At 41.4% G+C, this 23,931-nt stretch overlaps 1 protein-coding gene and 1 pseudogene across 1 annotated transcript in view; both read right to left on the bottom strand.

The window, feature by feature from the left end:
- Kctd19 (potassium channel tetramerization domain containing 19) overlaps positions 1-23,931 on the bottom strand; it is a 38,424-nt gene that overhangs the window by 6,125 nt on the left and 8,368 nt on the right. Inside the window, exons 3-8 of the mRNA XM_010612221.2 lie at positions 8,347-8,497; positions 7,385-7,576; positions 5,573-5,704; positions 3,537-3,747; positions 2,264-2,424; positions 799-899 (exon numbers count right to left, since the gene is read on the bottom strand). Of these exons, the coding sequence (XP_010610523.1) occupies positions 799-899; positions 2,264-2,424; positions 3,537-3,747; positions 5,573-5,704; positions 7,385-7,576; positions 8,347-8,497 (948 nt within the window). The remainder of the gene's footprint in view (positions 1-798; positions 900-2,263; positions 2,425-3,536; positions 3,748-5,572; positions 5,705-7,384; positions 7,577-8,346; positions 8,498-23,931) is intronic.
- Positions 11,432-11,956, bottom strand: LOC104854059 (annotated as a pseudogene).

Genomic DNA, 23,931 nt, shown 5'->3' on the forward strand with positions numbered 1-23,931 from the left:
AGGTCTTTAGAGGGGCAGGTCAGTCACTTCTCACTTTGTTTTCCCAACCATGTTAGAGGCTTTGGGATTTCCATCTCTTTCTTTTTGGCCACAGGGAGCCACAGTGGGGAGGAGCAGCCCGTCCCTACTTCAGCTTTTTCTGGTCTCTAGATGCCCCCGAAAGGCATGTGGAACCCAACTCTATCTCTTTCTTGTCTGGGCTCCTCAGAACTGACCTCCTCCCTGCCCACATATCTGAGGTCTGCTCAGCATGCTGCTCATTCACTTTGTGCTCACAGAATTTTTGTATTAGTACATGTTTGCAATATATGTTTACAGTCCTTGTGTGGAGTTGGTACATGTAACACATCTTAATTCCTTTTTTAAATCCTCCTTCACTCTCCTCCCTTCCTTCCTCCATCTCTTGATCCCCTTCCCATTTGAGAAAGATCTATTTCCCTACTCCCTATTATCTATCTTTTATTTTGCTCTTTATTTATAATTTGGGTTTCTCATATGAGAGAAACCATGTGATATTTAAACTTGTATGTCTGATTTATTTCACTTAACATTACAGTCTCAAGGTGCATTCCACTTTCCTGCAAATTTCTGCATTCATTTTCCTACAAATGACTCAAGTTTATCTTCTTTATCTGCTCATAGGATCTCTGCTCATTCTATATAGTGGAATTGGGGGAAAGTCCTTATCTTAAACTGGTGCTGGAGGTGCTGGAGGCTGTGTGTGGGTTAGCTGACAGGTCCCAGAGCAGCTCGGGAGGGGAAGCGAAAGTGGTAATGAGGCACCTCCGGCTAGCATACCTTCAGCAGGGTCTGCAGGGTGGTTGCGTACCAGTGACTTCCCACATAAACCTTGATGATCTGTTGTGAGGAATACACAGTGATCTCTGCTGTCCACTCATCTATGGAAACCAGTGAGAGGGAACACGTCATATGGCCAGAGGGAAATCAGGTAGGACATTTTGGTCAATAGTGTGCTGCATATTAAGATTCCCTATCTTCATCATTATGTTGCCCACTCTGAGAAGCAGCAGAAATGCCCAACACTAGTATTCCCTGGTGCTGCTCACAATGTAGATTCTTGAGGAGGGGCTGAGGTGGGCTTGGAAGGCAGCTTTGAGGGTCAGGAGGTGGGAAGGGTGGGACGGGAAGTTTTTTGGAATTCCAACCTCAAGGGCACTGATCCTTCTTTGCCTGACTCACCTCCCTTGAGAAAGCTGGGCTGATGGTCCTGTGCACCTGCATTACCAACTGCCCCTGGCTTTTGGCTGGATGTGTCCTGGGTGTGTAGCTTTTCACGTGGCTGCTCAAATTGGTGCTGGGGGTCCCTCTGCGTGTTTGTGCTTAAGTTTGGCAGATGTCACAGAGCCAGCTCTCGTTGAATCAGTGTCACTTTTATAGACCAAGTATCTAGGTGTGTCCCAGGGCTCTACAGTGGGAAGATGAACCCATGATGCTTTTTCTAGGGGTAACTATATTTAGGCCTTGGGCCGATGTTTGAGAACCAGTTCCTAATGAGGTTTGTGATGAGCAAAGGGTGTCTAACTAGATTATGTGACCAAAATATAGGGGGTATGGAATTACACTGTGGACTCCAGGTAGACAGAGACTGAGTCCATGCTGTGAAATTTTCTACCTCTATCCTGGCATATGGAAGATGCTTAGTAAGTGCTGAATGTTGATGAATGATAGTACTACAACTCACACTTGACTCAAGAAGCTTGTTTTTTTTTTTTTTAGACAGGATCTCCCTATGTAATTCAGGCTGGCCTTGAATTCACTATATAACTGATGCTGGCCTCAAACTTGTGGTGATTCTCCTGCCTCAGCCTTCCAAGTATTGGGATTATAGTCATATGCCAATACACCTGGCTAAGAGGTTATTAACTGGTAAAAACCACACTGACTCAGATTCAAGCTCTAGTGTTAGCACTGTGTAATTTGAGCGAGTTTCTTTTTTGAGCCTCAGCTTCATCTGTTAAGTGGACCCAGGGACACTCCTCCCTGCCTTGTGGTAAGAAATAGCATGTTGGCTCCTAGAGGCCCTGCCTGGGTAAGCATCCCTGTCTGTACTCCTGAGATGAACCATGGGCTCAGAGGTAAGTAGGGAGCACTTAACGCGAACATTTCCCTTTACAGAGAGCCCACAAATGTTTGTCTGACTTTCCACCTATAGTTCCTAGTCCCAGCCTGCCTCATCTTTCTCTCCAGTCCCCAAGATCTCCACCTCTGTACTAAATCCAAACCCAGAAGCTTCCCCATTTACTGAGCACATCCACTGGTGACACAGTCTTCGGCTCCAGATGAGTCTTCAGAGCTACTTTCATTGGCTCATAGGTGATGTCCCTCTTGTCCAGGAAGGCACAGAGCCCATACACCTCAGAAATGGTCTCCGTCAGTGGCAGACGGCAAGTGCCCAGCCAGTTTCTGCCCAGAAGAAAGACCGTTACAACGAGCCTCAGCACTGCATCCCAAGAGTCTTCCCTCTGTCCCTAGAACATCTTGCCACAACATTAGCTCAAGCCTAGCATCAATAATATAATTCCTCAATTTAACTGGAAATCTGTTTGTTGAAGGAGAGTAAGCCTGGACACAAGCTAACACAATATGGAGTTGGGCTTGACAGCAAAGCCCACTAAATTAACTCTTTTCAAGTCTCCAGGCTCTGTCTCAGGTTCAGAGACCAGGCCAGACTCCACCTATTCCCTCCCTGCCCCATAAATATCTGAATGAGACCTCTTAGTCCTGGTGTGGCAGCCTGCCATTGCCTTGAGAGATTACTAACACCCTATGTGTCCAGGAAAGAGGCTGAGATCTGAACACCAACACCCTTCTCACACCCTGATCCTCCCCTCAAAGGCACTTGTGTTTGCCTTTTGCAACATTAGAGGAGGAAATGTCTGAGAGACAGATGGTGGTATGGACCAACAGGGCTCCAGTCAACATTATTGAGGTAAGACAATGTTTAGGGTCAGTTGACCATATCACCACAGGCTCAGGAAAACCACTCTATAGTTTTGGTACTAATGGATTTTGCAACCCTAACCAAGTTGTTCCAGTGTTCTGAAAGTGGGATTAGAATCCAATGGGGACAGTTTGAATTCATCCATCAAGGCAACAGGCAGGAATCAGATCCTCTAGGAGGCCTGCCCTGCTATGCTTCTTAGGAGTTCACTGTGGCCTCTGGCTTGTGTGTGTGTCCAGTAAGCATCCCAAGGATAAAGAAGACCTTTGCAGAGAGGTCTGCTTGGGGTGGGGAACCCCACTCTCTCAGGGTATGACTGTGGCCCACTAATTTCAGACCCAGTGCAGGGCAATAAATAGCAGAGAAAAAAAATAGCATGTAGCCTTTGCACCTTGGGAACCCTTGTACCTCAGGCAGACTTGCCCTCCCAGGCTCTAATCTGATGGAGGTTGAAACAATGGGTTGGCCCCAATGATGCTTTACCTCTGGCTCATGGGAAAGGCCCCAGGTTGTTTCTAGAGGAGAGTACAACCCAGCCTGATGGAACCAAAGAGCTTCCTGAGGGGAGCCTTACTTGACATGCTGGAAGAGGACCCCATTCCCTGTGATGTACAGTCGGCTTCCATCCAGTGTGCTCTCAATGTGGAGCTGTCCCAGTGCAGAGTCTGGGTACTTGACCAGCAGGCCCAGGGCCATCATGTAAAGAGGCTTCACAGACTCTAGGCCAGCTCCACGCCCCCGCTTTCCAGGGCTTGCGGGAGGACAGGAGGTTCGGGAACAACCACCTGTGTTGGGGAGAAAAGAGTGACTCCTAGGACCCTCCACCCCATCACAGCTGAATTAGAGGCCATGGGTCTCGATTCCTCCTGCTGTACTAATTAATTGGCATAGAGGGAAGTTACCTTCTGGATCATTTCAACATCAGTATACTTACCTTGGAAGTCAAAACTATTTGTTGGGAGGTGAGGAAGGGGAAGGGAGATTCATTTGCTATATCGTTAACATCTGAAATTTAGAAATCTCAGTACAGTAGCCATCTGGCTCCAACCTCTGCAAGAATCTGAATCAGTTCCAAACTCTGTTCTAACTATCTAAAGGTAAAGATTGGCAACCGTAACACAGAACCAGTTGTCACAGGTGTCCAAGATTCATAGCCCCTATTGCCGGTCCCACTGGAAAAAATTTTCCCGGAAACATACTGTGTGGTGCTACTTTTAGATTGGGTATTTGGGTTGCTGAATCTTGGTTGTGGGCACAGAGTGTAGTTGTCATAGTCCACAAGACACTCTTCAGTGGCAGTAATGGGCAACAGCCAAGCTTCCTAGAGATTTTCATGGATCATTAGCAATTAATCCTCAGGCAACCCTATGACAGTTAGTGCATCTTTATGTCACAGAAATAAATCATGCCCTGAGGGGCTAATTAAGTATACTGTCCTGCCCAGGTTTGCAGTTTAGAGCAAGGTACTTAGTATAAATAACTACAGCCAGAGCAGGCCTGGAATTTGGGGTCAGCTATCCCTCTCCAAAGCCAGTAAGTCTGTCTCCTTAAATTAAGATGTTTATAAAAGGTTAACACTGTGCTTTGCCTTCAGGTAGTTCCTGTCTACAAAGACACTTCCATTTTTTGTTGCTCCTGTGGAGTAGGGACTTTTCTAACTATCTCACAGATGATCCATGTTACTCTGGAGATCTTTGGGGAAGAATCCAGAGTTACATCTCCTTAAGTGGATTGTAAGGTCCTGAGACAGGCTCCTGAGATCTGCTGCAGGATAAAACTCCCCCTACACAGGCTGGGATTTCATTTGCCTGGGAGGAGGCTGGGTCTGAAGACAGGGAAAGGCTTCATTCCCACAGGTCAAATGCTCATTGATGCCCAGGTCAAACTGTACATGTATGAAACAATTTTACACACTTTTTAAAAAACTTTGACAGCTCTATTACTGAAACATGTACAGTAGTTTTCCATGGATGTGCAAAGGTTAGGAAGTGGGATGCTGAAAGGCAAATCATAACCGGGGCAAGCAGTAGCTGGAATGAGCACAAAGGCCTGGCCTGGACAGGGGTAAGACAATGTCAGAAAGAAGGAGAAACAGGCATCATAGTGTATGGTTGTGAGAGATGGCATGCAGACAAGAGAATTTGGGGTGGGAGAGATCACTAAAGCACGGGTAGGAGATTTGCCTGAGCATTTCCAACACCCTTCAGCTGTGCCTGGAAGAGGAAAGTTGAAAATTTCAAGTCAGTGCCACAAGTCCCCAGTTGCCCAGGGATTCTACAAACAGGGCAGATGGCTCCTGGCCCAGAAAGCTTGCCTCAGGCCCAGCTTCCCTCCCCAGGACATTCTGGGCTTCATTTCCCCATTCAGACTTGATTTCCCAATCCAGGATGGGCAGGATTACCTGTGGCCCTACCTGAAGACAGAGGGCTCCCAGGTTTTAGGCTGAAGTTCTCTTCTCAGATTCTAAGCCAGACAGAGTTGGCTTTTCTCACCACCACCCAAAGTCCACAGTGGTTGTGGGAGGGGAGATGTTTGCTCTTGGTTTCTCTGGTTTAAGCCCAGACCATCCCAGAGTGTCAAAGGAGGCTAAGGTTCCTGGACAAAACATACCCATGTTCATCCGGCACAATCGTATGGCTTCTGTGAGCTCAGGGATTTCCAAAATTTCCACTTCTGCTTCTAACACATCTATGTTGGAGAAATTATCTGGGAGTAAAATCTTGTGTGAGCGAAGAAAATTCACTTGAAAAACAAAGGGAAACGACATGAGTTAAGGTTATTTCTGATTTCACCCTGGGTCCAGGATCTTGCAGGCTTTTGGTGCTGCTCATTATCATAGGGTCTCTTTCATTGTTCTGAAACCATTTCTAAACATACCTGATTAGATTAGCTGAATCTATGGTTTTTGAGGTTAAAGACCCCAAATGACTTGGCTTTTCTGTGATTGAGTCCTAAGGTATAGCCTCCCATGTCCTGGCCGGGGGCTCTCAGCCAGGCCCTTCTCGTAAGCACTGTGGCCTGGAGACTTACCCTGTGGAGTCTTGACCCAAGAGCAAGTCATTCCAAAAGAGGGAGTTGTCTTGTTTAGAGAGGAGGTGCTCAGCTAAGCCTGGGCTGGCAGGTGGCACTTGCAGTTTGTACCTGCCTGGACTAGAGCGGAGGAAGAAGAGATAGAGCCAACACTAATGTCCTATGTCCTATGTGAACCAACTGGGAGATTCAGAAGCATATCACAAACGACTTCCTAGGTGACTTTGGATCTGAGTGGCTAGGATCCTAGGCATTTGGGACCCTCATGCAACCTGGATGTTTTCTCCTTTATCTAGGAGACAACACATTGGGATTAGGGAAGCATTCAGTTCACATCTCTTATCAGTGCTCATTGTGGGGCAGTGGGTGAGCTCTCATCCTTCCTTAGGTCACTGGCTCAAGCCAACCATTCTACAAGATTTAGGGGAACCTATCACCTCCACCCCTTTTCTTGTATTCTTTTTGTTGTTTTTTTTTTCTTTTCTTTTTTGGTACCGGGGATTGAACTCGGGATCTTGTGCCTGCCAGGCAGGTGTCAGAACCACTGAGCTAAATCCCAGCCTCTGTTTTGTTTTGCCTTTTGAGACAGGGTCTCACTATATAGTTCAGACTGGCTTTGAACTCACTATGCGCTGCAGGCTGGCCTCAAACTCACAGCAATCTTCCTGCCTCAGCCTGCTGAATGCTGAGATTAGAGGCATGCACCACAGGAGTGGGCTCCTTACTTGCATTCTTTTTGTGTCTTAATGTCACTTACGTTGCTGGGGCTTTGTTTATTTGTTTTAACTGTAGCAAAGTTTATCTGAAAAAGTAAGTGAAGAGTGAGGGAGAGCTGGCTCTGCAGAACAAACTTGGGCTCAGTAAAACAGGAAAAAAGCAAGATAAAAGTACACTCTGGAGGACACAGAACAGACGATTGTGAGGAAAGCCATGATAGCCTTGTACTCTGAATATAGAGGAAGTGAGGGAAGCCAGAACTATGCTTGGAAACAAACCTATTTCCTTGTTCTATGCTTGGTCTGGAGGACAGTTGGAGATATAAGGCAGAGTTAGAAGAGAAGGTGACTTTGGAGTCCAGCTTAGTGTTCTGTCTTTCACACTTATTTCTATGGCCTCTGACACTATGCCGGGAAGTTTCAGTGTCCCTTTACAGTCAGGCCATCCCAAAAGAAATAGGGTCTAAAACAGGTCTGAAGCAAGTGAGAGTGTAATCCTAGAATCTGCTTTCTTCTGGGAGACTGTCATGCTTCTACCACCTTTGCCCAGGGAACTCCTGTGGCACTGAGGGGCCTCTGTACAATGGGGGGGTGGGGAAGGGTAGATGGCCCTGTCACACTGTCCCTGCCTCTGCCCACCTCCCACTCTTAACCACCCCCTGGACAGAATAATCACCAATGAAACGGAACTCGCTGCACTCGCATTCGATCAGGGCCACATTCTCAGCCAGCCACAGCAGGTTGTCCTCAGTCACCAGGCTTGGATACTTGGCTATCACATCTATAGGCAGGAAGCAGTAGTGCACTTCCTCTTCTGTGTCTAACAGTGGTGTGTCCATGAGCCCCAAAGGTGCCTTATCATGTAGGCCTAGAGGAGAACATACAGGATTTGTCACCACTTTCCTGTGGCCAGGGCTCTCACTGATCCAGGGGCCCCAGAGGAAGCAGGGGAGACAACCCAAGAGATAGTTCTTACCATATATCTCCTCCCTTTCTCTCATTTCAGATGTAGCCCTAAGATTCAGGAGGAATATAAGTATGGAATGGGGCATGAAAGGTTTTTATTTTTGTTTTGTTTTTAGATAGTGAAGTACAATGGGATGCCTGACATTTTGTTTTATGTACCCTGGTTACTAAATTCATTTATCTATTTAGTTCTTTCTAATTGATCAAATAAACCACTATGAAGATGCTGTTGACTTTCCTGGAAACTCAAAATCTATCAATAATCATGATTGTCTTATTCTGGTGTCTGAGATAGGCCAACCTATGCTGCAAAGCACTCATCAGATGGCAATCACTTGAGGACATTTTCTGTGTGGTAGTTAGAAGTAATTTGAAAGGAAGGTGGCATTCCCTGGCTCCTAGGAGCGGGTGGAATACAATCCAACACTTCCTAAGTGAAACCAGTATCCAGAAGAATGAGGCTTGGGGAAGATGCTGAGTTCCAGTGAGAACGTATATGTGGAGAAAGTATGTGGCAGGGTCCTAGGTCAAGGGAGATGATAAAGAAGTGGAGAAATCATCCAGAACTAGTCTAGTGATGAAGTGATTTCCTGATGGAAGCCACTTCTGTTAGGATGAGGAGAGGGGAAGCTGGTGTGGGCTGCTGAGGGGCCAGCCTACCCCTGATTATACCTGTGAAAGCTGGGCTTTTTATCGGAAATTCAGAGGGTTTGCTGATACACTTCCATGTTCGCCAGTAGTTCAAAGATGCTCTCTCAGCAACAGGTATGTCTGCAGGTCGCACACGGAGGTGATGTTTCCCTTCCTTCAGATTATCTAGAGTCTGTGAGAAAAAGGAGATTACTGTTTTGAGAATCTAAACATGGTAATGGTATATCAATTCTAGAGTGAATACCAGGAAAAATAATATGTGACCCATTTTGGTATTTTAAAATAAATTGAGTCAATCACAAAAAAAAATGTAAAAATTTAGGACATGCTGGGGATTTAGCTCAGTGGCAGTGCGCCTGCCTCAAAAGTGCAAAGTCCTGAATTTGATCCCCGGAACAAAAAAAAATTAGGGGCTATAAAATGACATGTTAATATTCAAAATCCCAATGATGGGCTGGGGATATAGCTCAATAGTTCTGCTGCCTGCCTTGCAAGTGCAATGTCCTGAGTTCGATCCCCAATTTAAAAAAATATATACAGGCAAAATCCCAATGACTATTTCACTTCTGATTTTTGAAATGTTTCTATGTTAACATCTTACAGAGTCATATAATTTATCTTGCACAATCTAATGAGTAATTTGTATTTAATCACTGATATTAGTATAAATCAATACAAAGTAAATCAATTTGATATTTTCTGTTATCATTTCTCATTAAAGTTCAATGATCCTTTTTTAAAGTTGGCATATTTTAAATATACACAAAATTCTCCATAGAGAATATGTACCTGTACACCATAGAGCTTGCTTCTTTTTTCCCATTCCCCTCCCCTGCCTTCAACCCCTCTTCCCCTCATTTACAAAAACTGTTTCCATTTTTTCCTTCTATCCTTTTTTCTCATCTCATTCTTCCTTTCCCACTCCCTCCTCTCTTGTTCTCCTTCTCATTTGAACATTTTCTTCCCATTTCCCAATATCTTTTCTATATTTTGGTCTTTATTTACACTTTCAGTTTCTCACACAAGAGAAACAATGCAGTATTTATTTATTTTGCTTTTAAAATTAATATTGTATTATAAAAGCACTTTACTACTCCATCCCATCTTTGAGTATAAATTACGGGTATATGGGCTAATGATTATCTGAAAGCCTTTTTCTCTTCAGATCTATAACCCAAGTGCTCTATGAATATTATAAGGGGACAATGGCAAGAAGTGGAGGAGGACAAAGAGAGAGAAGTAAGGTATCCCCAGCAAAGGGTCCTGTTGCAATGAGGACATGAGAAAGTATGAAGTTATTTCTGTTGTCTTTTCATCTTTATACTGTGTTAAGTAATGCTTACAACATAAATTCAGCAGGCTTTTTCTGAGCTTTAACTCGAACTTTCTCTCCACAAACAATGTATTTACAAATGTGTTTCTTAACTTACACAGCAATCTCACAATAACTATTAAAGATTAAAAGGGTGCACTCCTACTATATCCATTTACAGTTTTTTAAGGGACATACATGTTGCCATGGTGATGAAGCTCTAAACAGAGTCAACAAAACATCTAAAATTTGAGTTTAATAAAAAGCAAAGTTGGCCAGGCGTGGTGGCACACGCCTGTAATCCCAGCACTCGGGAGGCTGAGGCAGGAGGATCACTGTGAGTTCGAGACCAGCCTGGGCTACCTACCTAGTGAATTCCAGGTCAGTCTCAACTACATAGTGAGACCCTGTCTCAAAAACCAAGCAACCAAACAAACAAACAAAAAAGCAAAGAAATAAATGTCACCAAAACCAAGATTAATTGTAGCTTAAATATAAAACTAAATCACTAATTAACCAAACTATACATATCCAATAAAAAGCAAAACCAGCCTAAAAGACCCAACATTTTTAAAACGCTAAAAAATAAGGCATAAATCTGCATAATATTGACTTTTATTTCCATTCTTTCGTTTCCTCTTCAATACTTGCTTTTCCCGATCTCCCTCTGTAGTGATGGCAAACCTTTTATTAGAGTTTTCAATGATACGAACAGCCTGCTGTGGCATGTGTACCCTAAGTTCACCACCACTCTAGGGGCTTATTTCCATCTTCATCAATTTGATCTCAAATGTCCAAAGCAAGAGTATTTGCTATTTTACAAAGGTTCTATGTTGGTAAGCTTTATATATCATTTTTTAAAGTTATAATAGTTTTAACTGCAGTGCTAAATTTAAATTCTTCCACTAGTTCTTCTTAAAGAATTTGACTTGTACAAGACCTTCCTTGCATAGCATTTAAAAGAAGAAAAAATAAAAATAAATATAAGCAAAATTTATTGCTTAATAAAATTTTTAAAAACCAGAATAACTGTCTGCACAATCTTAAAATCCTGGGAGAAATAGTTTATTAGAACTTTATGATTTTATCATGAAGAATTAACTGGTTACTTTTGACTCCTGGACTCTAATAAAGCACATGTGAAAGGGTCTTTGTTTTGGTCAGAAATAACATTTTTATATTCTACTTGTGAGTACCCAGTACGTTCATGAAGACTCATTTTTAAGATGCAGCATAACCCTTTCCTCATTCGAGCACTGCCCACCATGATAGCTAAGTTTTGACTCAAAGAAGGCTAAGTAATTTATATCAGTGCTCAAGAATATTTTTGCACATCTTGGTCTATTGCTACTTGCCACCTTGTTTGTTTCATAGTAGGGTAGGAATAGGAAATGAGGGTAAGGAAGAAGTGAGAAAAATAGTAAGAGATCAAATAGGTAGGCAAAAGCTGTGAACATACTGATCCTTAACCAATCCACACATACTGTTGACATTTCCATCATTTTAAAGTATGTTATCGTAACATTAAAAAAGGAAAAACATTAAGAAAATATCTAATCTTCAGTTATCACTGGACTCTTTTGGCTTTTTGTAAAATATAAATAATGAAGACACTGACTTCTTTGTGCTTGTGAAGCTAATAGATCATCTCCACAAGAAGGCAGCAATGATGAACTGCAATATGTTATTACTGAAGGGAAAAGGTCCAAGCCCATATTCACACTGCAGTCAACGAAAGAGTACAGGGGCCAAAGCAGTGAGTTTCTGGAGAAGGGCTGAAGATGCTGTGGGGGCTTAACAGGAGCAGCCTCCTTCAGTCACTGGTTGCTCTTGAGACTTTTCCAGCTTTATGTCAATCATGTCTTCTCTGCTTCTGTCCTGGGTGCTTTCCATGCCAGGCAAAGCCTGCTAGGATTCGGAAGAACTGCTTTACATTGTAGCCTGCTTTTGCACTGGTTGCAGTAAACATAACATTCAGCTCTTTGGCTTTTCTCTTTCCTTCCTCAGTTGACACCTCTTATCGACAAGTTTTATTTTCTACTAGCATGATGTCACTTCCTCTTTCTGTTCTGACATCATCAATCCATTTTGTAGTTTGCTGGAATGAGTTAACATTTGTTATATCGTAAACTACGACAGTGGCAGCAGAATCACGGATGTAACTGGGAATGAGGCTACAGAAACGTTCTGACCCAAAGTCTCCCACAGCTGCAGCCTGATAGTTCGATCCTCCAAATACATTCTTTTTGACAAAAAGTCAATGCCAATCGTTGCCTGATAAGGGTTGTCAAAACCGTCGTACATGAATCTGCTGATCCAACGCTCTGCTCCCCCCAGGAACACCAGTTTAAATGTTCTCAGCGGATTCCCGAAGTCTCCGCCCGCAGACAGCAGTACTGGCTGCTGCTGCCTCAGCCAGAGACCTCCGGGTCAGACGCCGCTCCCACCGGCTGACAAGGAAGGTGATAGGAAGGGAGGGCGCCGAGCTTTCTCGGTCCCTGCGGGACGGACGGAGGAGCAAGGCTGGAGGGCAGCAGGGCTCTCCACAGACAGGCAGCCATCGCCCCGGCTCCCCGCAGAGTCGCCTGGCACCGAGCAAGCCCCGCGGGTGGAAAGGAAAGGAGGGAGGTGTCGGAGGCAACCAAGGGGTGCTCAGGGTTTCCAAGGCTAGCGCCGTTCCTTTCCTCAGCACCCCACACGGAGACTGAGGAAAGAGAGGTGGAAGGTGGCAGAGCCAGAACCGAAGCCGGCTGCAGGTGCGCCCGGGACCTTCAGCACGCTGCCCTTCGGCTCCCACCGCTGCAGCCGCTGCAGCCCAAGCCTTGCCGGCAGGACCCTGCCTCCTAGCCGGCTGCCGGCATGCGTGTGTCAACAACGCAGTATTTAAACACATGTGTCCGATTTATTTCGCTTGAGTGTGGTCACAAGGTGCATCCATTTACCCAGAAATGTCTTAAGATTATCCTTTATGGCAGAGTAGTACTTTATTGTGTTTTTTTTTTAACATCTTCTGTACCCATTCATCGGTTGATGGGCATTTGGGCTGTTTCCAAGATTCAGCTATTACAAAGTATGCCACTAAAAACATGGGTGTGCATTTATCGCTGTTGCATAATGCTTTTAATTCTTTCAGGAGGATACCTAGAAAGAAAATAGCTGAGTCAAATGGAACTTCTAGTTTTAGTTTTTTGAGGAATCTCCACACTGATTTCCATAGTGGTTGCACCGGTCTACACTCCCACCAAAAGTGAAGAAGTGTTCCTTTTTTACCACAGCTTTGCCAGCATTTGTTATTGGTTGATTTTTTTCATTTAGTTTATTGGTACATTTAAGGCAAACAATACAGTTACATTCATCATTGGGATCTTGTACCTTTACATGATGTATCTTGGTTCTTATTTTTTCCCCATTCCCCTGCCCTCCCTTCACCCCCTTCACACTTCCCTGTTTACAAAGACTTTGTTTCCATTTTTTCCCTTTTTTGGGTTGACTTCTTGGTAATAGTCATTCTTTTTAGAGTGAGGTGGCATCTCAGCATTGTTTTAATTTGCATCTCTTGAGTGACCAGTTGTGTTGAACTTTTTTCATATATTTATTTGTCATTTCTACTTCATTTGAGAAGTGTCTATTCATTTCAAATGCCCATTTTGGATTGGGTCTTTAAATTTGGGAGGTCTGATATTTTTGAGTTCTTTAAATATTCTAGATATTTAGTCTTTTGTCTGGGCAAAAATTTTTCCCCACGCTAGATTGTCTCTTTACTCTGTTGGTGGTTTCTTTTGCTGTGCAGAAGCTTTTTAATAAGATGAGATCCCAGTAGTTGGTTCTTTGTGATACTTCCTGTGGGATTGGGATTTTGTTCGTAAAATCTTTGTCTGCACAATTGCCTTCAAGAGTTCTACCTAGTCTATCTTTTAGCAGATTTAGTGTTTCTGCTGGAAACTAAATATTTTAGTGTTTATATCTTTGATTCATTTTGATTATAGTTTAGTGCACAGTGAAAGATATGTATCTAGTTTAATCTTGCCATGTAGAAAGGCAGTTTTCACACCACCATTTACTAAATAGGCTATATTTCTTCCAGTGAAGCTGTTTGGCTCCTTTGTCAAAGATAAGATAGTTGTTTCTGCATCTTCTAATCTGTTACATTGATCTTCAGATATGTTTTTTTTTTGTTGTTGTTTTGTTTGCCAGTACCATGCTGTTTTTAGCTTTGTAGTGTAATTTCAAGTCAGGGATTATGATGCCCCCTACCTTGCCTTTTTTGCCCAAAATTCCTTTTGCTATACTAGGTCTCTTCTGGTTTTTTTGTTTGTTTTGTTTTGTATGAGGGATTGAACTCAGGACCTTACACTTCCCAGGAAGGTGCTGTGCTACTGAGTGAGCTACATCCCTGGCCTCTAGGTCTTTTCTCATTTCAAATGAATTTTAGGGTTGCTTTCTCTAACTCTGTGAGATATGCTATTGGTATTTTGATTAGGATTGCATTAAGTCTGTATAACAATTTTGGAAGTATGGCCATTTTCACTATATTGGTTCTTCCTATCCCCAAACAAGGGATATCTTTCCCTTTTCTGATATCTTCTTTGATCTCTTTTTTGAGTACTGTAGTTTTCAATGTAAAGGTATTTTACTTCCTTTCTTGGATTGCTTCCTAGGCATTTCTTTTTCTTTCTTTTGGATGTTTTGCCAAAGGTGTTCTTTCTCTAATTTCTCTCTCACTGAGTTTGTAATTTGTATACAGGAATGTTATTGATTTTTGAGTGTTGACTTTGTATCCAGCTATGCAACTGAATTTGGTTACTACATCTAAAAGTCTTTTGATAGAGTTTGTGGGGTCTTTTACGTAGAGTATCATGTCATCTGCAAATAATAATAATTTAACTTCTTCCTTTCCTATCCATATTCCTTTTATGTTTTGCTCTTGCCTAATTTCTCTGGCTGTTTTCAGAACTATTGAGTAAGAGAGGTGATAGTGGACACACCCTTATTTTGCTCCTGATATTAGATTGAGAGCTCTCAGTTTTTGTCCATTTAGTATGATGTTGGCTGTTGGTTTGTCATACATAGCTTTTAGATAAAGATAAAGGCCATCTATTCCAATTTTCCACAGGATTTTTATTATAAATGGGTGTTAGGCTTTGTGAAATGCTTTTTTTGTTGTTGTTGTACCGGGGATTGAACTCAGGACCTTGCGCTTGTCAGGCAGGTGCTGTGCTACTGAACTACATCCCCAGCCCTGTCAAATGCTTTTTCTGCATCTATTGAGGCAATCATATGGTTTTTGTTCTTGGCTCTGTTAATATTGTGTATTACATTTATTGATTTGCATATGTTGTGCAATCCCTGCATCCCTGGGATCAATCCTACTTGGTCATGGTGTGTAATCTTCTTGATGATTTGCTGCATTGACAGTATCTTATTGAGGATTTTTGCATCTATGTTCATTAGGGAAATTGGCTTGTAGTTCTCTTTTTGTTGTTGTTTTGAGGCAGGGTACCACTATGTAGTTGAGACTGATCTGGAACTCACTATGTAGCCCAGGTTGGTCTCAAACTCACAGTGATCCTCCTGCCTCAGCCTCCCCAGTGCTGGGATTACAGGTGTGTTCCACCATGCCTGGCTGTAGTTCTCTTTTTGGTTGGATCCTTCTCTGGTTTTGGTATCAGGCTAATGCTTGTCTCCAGGAATGAATTTGGGAGTATTGCTTCCCTTTCAATTTCTGTATGAGTTTGAGTAGCAGCAGCTTTAGATCTTCTCTGAATTTCTTGTAGAATTCAGCAGTGAATCTGTCAGCAACTGGGCTTGTCTTTGTTGATAGGTTTCAATTACATCTTCTATTTCATTGGCTGATATTGATTTATTTAGAATTTTTTATATCTTTTTTATTCATCCTTGGTAGTTCATGTATATCTAGGAATCTGTTCATTTCTTCTGTATTTTCTATCTTTTTAGAATACGGGTTCTTGAAGTAGATGTTGATGATCTGGATTTCTGCATGATTTGTTGTGATTTCACCCTTTTCACTCCTAATTACATAGATTTTATTCTTTGCTTTCCTTTTTTGATAAAGGTGGCTAAAGGTCTGTCAATTTAATCTTTCAAAGAATCAACTGATTCATTGACTCTTTGTATTGTTTTCTTAGTCTCCATTACATTAATTTCTGCTCTGATCTTTATAATTTCCTCCCTTGTACAAGCTTTGGGCTTGACTTGCTTTTCTTTTTCTATTAGCATGAGGTTCAACATTAGGTTGTTTGAGCTTGCTCTGTTTTTCTGATATGGGAATTCACTGCTATAAATTTCCCTTGTAGGACTGTTTTCAGTCCCACTCTGGTATAGCTTCTGGTATGTTGTATTGGCATTATCATTTAATTGTAGAAACTGCCTAATTTCTTTTTTAATTTCATTTGTGACCCACTGGTTGTTCAGTAGGGTGCTACTTATGTTTCATATGTTTATTAAGTTTTTTGGTTTCTTTTGTCATTAATTTCCAATTTCATTGCACTATGGTCTAATAGCATGCATGGAATAATTTGAATTCTGCTGCATTTTTTGGTTTGCTTGTTTGTTTGTTTGTTTTTTTTGGTAGTGGGGATCAAACTCGGGACCTTGTGCTTGCAAAGCAGGCAGCAGCACCACTGAGCTAAACCCCCAGCCCTCAACTCTGCTGCATTACTTAAGCATATTCTATGAGCTAGTATGTAGTCTATTTTGGAGAATGTCCCATGTGCAGTTAAGAATGTGTATTCTGATGTTGTGGGGTGGAACACTCTGTAGACATCTACTAAATCCATGTGTTTAAAAGTTTGGTTCAGCTCTGATATTTCTTTGATATTTTTTGTCTAATTAATCTATTTGTGATAATGAGGTATTGAGGTCCCCCATCCCATTAGAATTTAGTAGTGCTCCCTTCATTTTTCATGTCTGTTAATATTTGCTTCATATAGTTGGGTGTGCTGGTATTTGACACATATATATTTACAAGTGTTATCCCTTCCTCTTGGATAGAGAGTCATTGTCTCTTTATGAGGATGTAGTGACCTTCTTTGTCTCTCTTCAATTAGTCTTGGCTTGAAATCCACTTTGTCTGCCAATAGAATAGCTACCCCTGCTTTTTTCTGGGTCCCTGTCTCATGGAGTAGTGTTTTTCCATCATTTGACTTATAGTTTGTGAATTTTTGAATTAAATATGTTTCTTGTATGCAGCATGTTGTTGGATCTTGCTTCTTAATCCATTCTGTGAGACTGTTTCTTTTGATTGGTGAATTGAGACCATTTACATTGATGGTTATAACTGATATGGGTTGACTTATCTTAAAATGTTATTTTTCTGTTCTTGGTTCCCTTTTTGCCCCTCTGTTTAATTCTTGTTTTGCCTGGTGGATTCATTCTGTTGGGTTTTATAGAATTGCAGTCATTGTCTCTTTCTAGAATGTCCTTCAGAACATTTTACAGTGCTGGTTTGGTAGTAATGAATTTCTTCAGGAGTTGCCATAAAAGTTTTTTATTTCTCCATTAATTTTGAAAGATAGTTTGGAAAAAAAGGGGCTGGTGAGATAAAAAAGATAGTTTGGTGGGATACATCAATCTTGGATAAAGGTTGTTTTCTTTTAGGGATTGAAAAACTTCATTCCAAGCTCTCCTTGACTTGAGGGTTTGTGTTGAGAAGTCTGCTGAGATTCTGATGGGCTTTCCTGTATGTGTGATTTGTTTCTTTTCACTAGCAGCTTTTAATAGTCTATTCTTGTATTTAATTTCTTGAATCTTGACCATTATATGCCTTGGTGTACATTTTTTTTTACCCTAGCTAATTGGAGTTCTATATGCCTCACTTATCTGTATGTCACACTCTTTTTCCAATGCTTGGAAAAATTTCTGCCATTACTTCTGTGAACAGCTTTTTTAATGTTGTTTGTGCTATCTCCTGTTTTTTCATAGACTCTTATTGTTTTTTTTGGTTTTTGTTTTTTGGTACTGGGGATCAAACTCAGGACCTTGTGCTTGTGAAGCAGGCAGTGGAAACACTGAGCTAAATCCCTGGCCCAACTCTGACTGATCCTACATTATTCTTCTTTGCATCATCTAGTAGTTGTTGGACTGGTTTTTTGTGGTCTGTTACGGTTCTTAAGAAATCTTTCTTTTCATGATGAATATCCACAATCTTGTCTTCTGTATCTGATATTCTGTCCTCACACTGGCTTATTCTACTATGTATACTTTTAATTGAATTTTTAATCTCCTAAATATCTCTTTCATGGATTCCATTTCTTTCTTATGATGGTTTCCAACATTTTCCTAAGTTCCTCTTTTTAAAAAATCTGTATTTTCTCATGAGTTACTACCATGTCTTTTATATAGTCACCATCTCTATAGTTATCTGAAAGATTATTTCTGATTTGATTTTTCTAGAGGCCATTCATGTTCTAGAGGCCCACTCATATTTTGTTACTTCCACTGTTTCCACTTCAGAGAGTCCAAGTGAGTGCTTTCAAATTGTTCTACTTCATTGCCCCCTGTGTTTGCCTTTGATGAGCTGGAAGTCTGGAGTTGCATCCTGCTAAAGTGTCTTGTCTCTTTCTATTTTTTTTTTAGTTTAATTCCTAGATTGATGCTTAAAAATTGCTTATGGCAGATAACTTTATTGCTAGTATTTAGAACCCTTAGGAAATGACTACTTCTGAGAGATGTCTTCCATGTGTGACTGGTTTTTGGGTTTTGTGTCTTGTTGCAGGATCCTACTTCTTCAATTTATTGGGGATGAGAAGTTGCTGCCTATTTGGCCTAGCCCCTGGTTCTTTGATACTAGCCTGATACAGTATTGTTTACATCTCTTGGGTTATCTTGGTCTTTGCACACCAGAAAAAACAACTGACTAGGACAACTATGTCATGTTGGCTAAAGCGGTGCAATCAGCAATAACAATAGCATTAAACATAGTGTAGAAAATGACAAACTGTGGGAACTATTAATGTGCCACCTTTAACCATATGAACTATATTTATGGTTATTAAACAAAAATCTAAACTAACCAGAAAACTGTATACAGTAAATATGCCCTCAATATGGCAATTTTACCCTAGGGGAGAAAATTTAAAAGTGGTTTTGGGTAAAGTAGAGAAATAGAAGAAGGAAGAGATTAGAAGCAAGGCTGTTTCCAGGAAGAGTATGTGAACTTTTGGAAACTGGTGAAGATGACAGGAGAAAGAGAAAGAAGAAATAAAAACAAGAACAGAAAGAACAACAACAAGAAAACTAAAACAATGTTCACACTCATATAAAAAGAAGAACGAATCAAGAAAAAAAAAGAATTTAAAAATGTCCACTTCAGGATGTGACTTTGCTGTAACTGGTAAACAGAATGAGCATAGAGCCCAGATCCATGTTGATTAATCCCAGCAAGCCAGCTGTAGATTTACAGTGGGGTAGTTGATAATCCCAAGTCTTCACCTTTAGTTCCACTGAAGTTTATGCTGGTTTCTAGCTGTGAGACTGGAACCCGATTTGTTTAGCCTCTGTGTGCCTCCCATCTTCTGCCAATTTGAACTCAGTTCTGCCTCATTCTGACACTGGCAGCTGCTAGATGGAGTCAGCCCACAGCTGCTCTTGAGTTCCATGCTCAGCTGGTATCTCTCCAAGATGGCTACTGGCCAATTACCCTCTCCTGGAAGACATCTGAACCTGAATCACTCACCACCCACTGCAATCTGCTGTGTCTACTGCTCTTTTGCACTACTGCATTTCTCCATGAAGGCCTCAGAGGTCACCGGTAGTTACTATGCATCTTCAGGTTCAAGCTGCTCCTCCCATTCAGTAAGGGATCAGGGAGAAGGTGCAACTTGCCACCTACTTCTTGTTGTCTTCTGGGTTAAAGTCTCTCTCTTTGCTCTTCTCATGCACTTCAATTCTCACTTTTCCCCTCCTTCTATTCCCCATGTTGCTATATTCCATTGTCTGGATACTAAATTTCAAAGAGGTAATTTCTCTGCTGTTCACCACTTTGCCATCTTCCCAGAAATCTCTGAACAATCCTTTTTGACATACTGTAATTATGATTTTATCATGGCTGGCTGTGTTCATTCTGATGCTGGGAAGTTGTAAAAGTAGTAAGATCAAGGGGTAATAAAAATGTCTTATACTGGCACAGTGTTCCACATTTTCAAATCACTTTCACACACATTTACCCTAACATAACTCTGTGAGACAGAAGTGGTTTTACTGATAAGACAGCCAAAGTTAGAGGCTTTGTGATGTGCATAAGAGGTCTCTCAGGTTCAAGATATTTTGGCTTGAAGCATCTGATGACCAGGGTTGGGTGAGATTAGAGTAGAGCACCTGACTAGTCAAGGCTGAAGCCCATGGCAGGGGTGGGCTGGAGGTTTTCATGCTGCTCTTATGTAATAACCTGCTCTCCCTCAACAGTCCTCCAGGGGGGTAGATTATCAAAACATCAAACCAATTTCTATTGATCATACTCTAGAAGAATTTCTAGAAGAATTCTTTTTCTAATAATTGTTTTGGAGACTGTAGGGAAAGTGGTCCTTAAAGACTTGATATAACTGACTTTCTCCTCTACAGGACATAATGTTTTTAATAGACATAATGTTTCAAATTCAGCACTAACAAAAAACAAAGCAAAACAAAAACGCCTGCTTCTAATTCCTAGCTACACATATACTGCTGCTCTTGGGAATCCTGAGTGTTGAGAAGAGCCCCTTAGTGGTCACAGCTACAAACTGCACCTATAAAACTATAGTTTGAAAAAGAAAGTAGACCAGAGTGAGAGAATCTTCCCTACTTTGCATGACTGGAGGACTTATGGGAGGACTGGAAATTGTTGGAGCAATGGAGAGTGTTATCCTCATTAGGCAATGAGGGAAACAGTCAGGTGTGGGATGCTCATTCATCCATTTGAGAGATACTCAGTGTACATTGCCAGGGCCACAGTTACCATACTTGGACTCAAAGAGCTCTCAGCATGGGAGAAAAGAAAGACCTAAAAGCCAACAATTTACATGTACTGATAGAAGATTTAACATCAGTTAGGAAGTTTTTGGATTTCCAGGGACCCTAGGGAGTCTTTCTACAGCACTAGAATTGGACCCCAGCTTTCAGGTCCCCCTTGGCCTGGGATTGCAAATAATTTTAGCCTCCATGTTGAACTTTCAGCTGTCTTGAGGAGGAAAATCAGGGAGAAAAGGGTTTCTATATGAGTACTTGGCTGTAAACAAAATGGAGTAATGTGTTGGTGACATAGCCCGGTGATAGGCACTTGTCTAGCATGTGTACAAGGCCCTAAGTTGTATTCAGATGGCTTATTGCTAGCACAAGGAAGATTGATGGTACTTTTGGCCTAGACAGTAGTGAAAAAAAATGTATCAATCAGAAGCAATACAAAACTGATGGTGCGGGGGCACATGTGTATGTTGTCAAAAGATGGCTGACAAATGCACCCTGCTGTCAGAGCTTTGGGGTTTAACAGGCTTTTCAAAGTAGTAGCAATTCTTAGACATACCTTATGCTCTGTTAGGCTGTTGGAAGAATGTGATGGGAAAGAGCCTGAGTAGCTTGCAAATCCCCAGCTGCCTTGTGAAGCCAAGGAGGACCAGTACTGCTTTGAGGCTCAAGGAAAGCAAGGCCTGGTAGAACAAAAGGATGTACAGAATGGCTATCAACCAAAGAAGCAAATAAGACACAATTCTCAGGATTTCAAAACTGCCCCTCCTCAGTTGACTCCTTTAGAGTTCAGTCTTCTTCATTATCCAGCAGATGTTTTTAAACACCTGTAAATGCTAGGTACTATGAAAGATGCTAGGAATGAAAACATGAATATAGTCCAGCAAGGAAGAATGACATATAAATACATGGTTCCTATAGAATTAGCACTGATATAAGAGCATTGTTATGACAAATAAAACCTCTGCCTGGAAATTTCAGGCTAGGCTTCTTGTGGAACACATTTAAGCCAAATGTTAAAGGGGAAAGCATTTCTAGAAAGAGAAAAGAGCAAGTGAAAAGGCATAGGAATGTCTGAACTTGGAAGTGTGTGTATACATGCACACATGTGTCCACAGCCATGCTTGCATATCAGTGTGTATATGTATTGGGATAAGAAAAGGACAAGCAGATAGAGCCAGCTCATGAGGATCCTGATGCCATGTCAAGGGCTTTACATTTGAGCCGTCCACTTACCCATACCCACAGACAAGCTACACTGTTGGGATGAATATCTTCTGTTTATGTAATATGTTTTCCAAGATTGCCATAACAATCTGTCCTTACATCATGAGTAATAGGAAATGTGAGACTGCTACTGGTCTTTTTCTTAAAACACCATTTGTGTGATCAACATGAAAATTCCCTGGCTCCCTCAAGTACAAAGAATACAGGCACATTTGGGGTGCCTGCTGGTGACAGACTGCTCTTAAGTGGAACAATTTAAGGTTCAAACTTAGAAATCTCCAGAAGGCAATGCAAAAGAAAATATGGGCCTGGGGCCTAGTGTAGCTCAGTAGTAGAGTATATTCTTACAATGATCAAGACCCTGAGTTAAAACTCCCGCACCAAAAATAAAAAAACAAAACCAAGTAGCATGTACTGCTAACATACTATCTACTATGTACGCCGTGGGGTTCAGTGGCAAGTAAAAAGGAATCGAGTCTGCAATGAACCTTGAAGTCTTGTGAGTAACCCTGAAGGGAGATTTCATACTCTGCAATGGCAGCTGTGACTCTCAGTCAGACTCATGGCATATGAAAGGCTCAGAACAGTATATATTTAGGTAAAGAGAACTTCCCAAATTACACAGAAAGTTCTAGGAAGCTCTGTGATGTTAATGTACAGACCTATAATGACTACTCTGTACTTTTCCTATGAGCAACACACAGTATTCCAAAGCCTCCAGGTTTACAGATTTACACATCAGTTTGGTGATTTCCAATTTATATCTCACAAAATTTTCCCATGAATTCCAGATTTGTATATCCAGTGACTCTTGACTATATATAACTGGATATTTATTGTCTTTTCATTGCTTCTTGAACTTAACATATTCAAATCCTAACTCCTGACTTTTTCCCTCTAGTCTTGAACATTCCTCAGAATTCTTCATTTATATTATTTCTCAAGACGGAAAGGAGCTGCCCAGTTTCTTGAATCCAACATCCCATTCCTCAGCAATCTCTGTCTGTTCTTACTGTCAAGACATATCAAGAATGCTTCTCACTCCACTATTACCACCCTGGACCAAACCACAATTGCCTTTTACCTGGATACTGCAGGAGCCTGGTTTTCCTACTTCCTCCCTTGTCCTATAAAGTTTAGTCCAGGAACCAGTACATTTTTTCTGTAAAAGGCCAGATGCTAAATATTATAGACTTTGCTACCTATATTGTCTCTGTCAAATCAAAAAGCTCTCTGTTGTAGCTCAAGAGTAGCCACAGACAATACATGAATAAATAAGCATGGCTGTATTCCAATGAAACTTTATCAATGGCTACTGAAATTTGAATTTCACATAATTCTTCCACGGCATAAAAATGTCACTTTTATTATTATTTATTAATGTTTTTGCCATGTAAAAATCTAAAAGCCCTTCCTAGCTCATGGGCTATGCAAGAAAGAAAGAAAGAAAGAAAGAAAGAAAGAAAGAAAGAAAGAAAGAAAGAAAGAAAGAAAGAAAGAAAGAAAGAAAGAAAGAAAGAAAGAAAGAAAGAAAGAAAGGAAGGAAGGAAGGAAGGAAGGAAGGAAGGAAGGAAGGGGAAGGGAAGGGAAGGAAGGAAGGAAAGAAAGAAAAAAAAGAAAGAAGAAAAAGGAAAAAAAAAAGAGGTAGGCTGGATTTGATCCATGGACTAGTTTGCAGACCCGTGATCTAATAATATCAAGCCAGCATCCAATGATCTTTTTATTTGCAAATTGATTTCACATACTATAAACTATACTTTAAAATGTAAGTTAGTTGGTTTTTAGTATAGTCATAGTTGTTCAATCATCACCCCAACCTATTTTTTTTGTTTGTTTTGCTTTGGTTTTTGAGACAGGGTCTCACTATGTAGCTGAGACTGACCTGGAACTCACTATGTAGCCCAGGCTGGTCTCAAACTTGCAACAATCCTCCTGCCTCAGCCTCCCAAGTGCTGGGATTATAGGCGTGCACCACGACACCCAGCACCCCAACCTATTTCGATACCCCAGAAACCTTGTACCCCTAATATCATTGCTTATTCTTATTCACCTATCCTTCTTATCCTGTATCCCATTCCTGAGCAGCCATTAGTCTACTTTTTGCATCTATA

This window comes from Fukomys damarensis, unplaced genomic scaffold (assembly GCF_012274545.1).
Source record: "Fukomys damarensis isolate Sample0158 unplaced genomic scaffold, DMR_v1.0_HiC HiC_scaffold_32, whole genome shotgun sequence".
Lineage (NCBI taxonomy): Eukaryota > Metazoa > Chordata > Mammalia > Rodentia > Bathyergidae > Fukomys > Fukomys damarensis.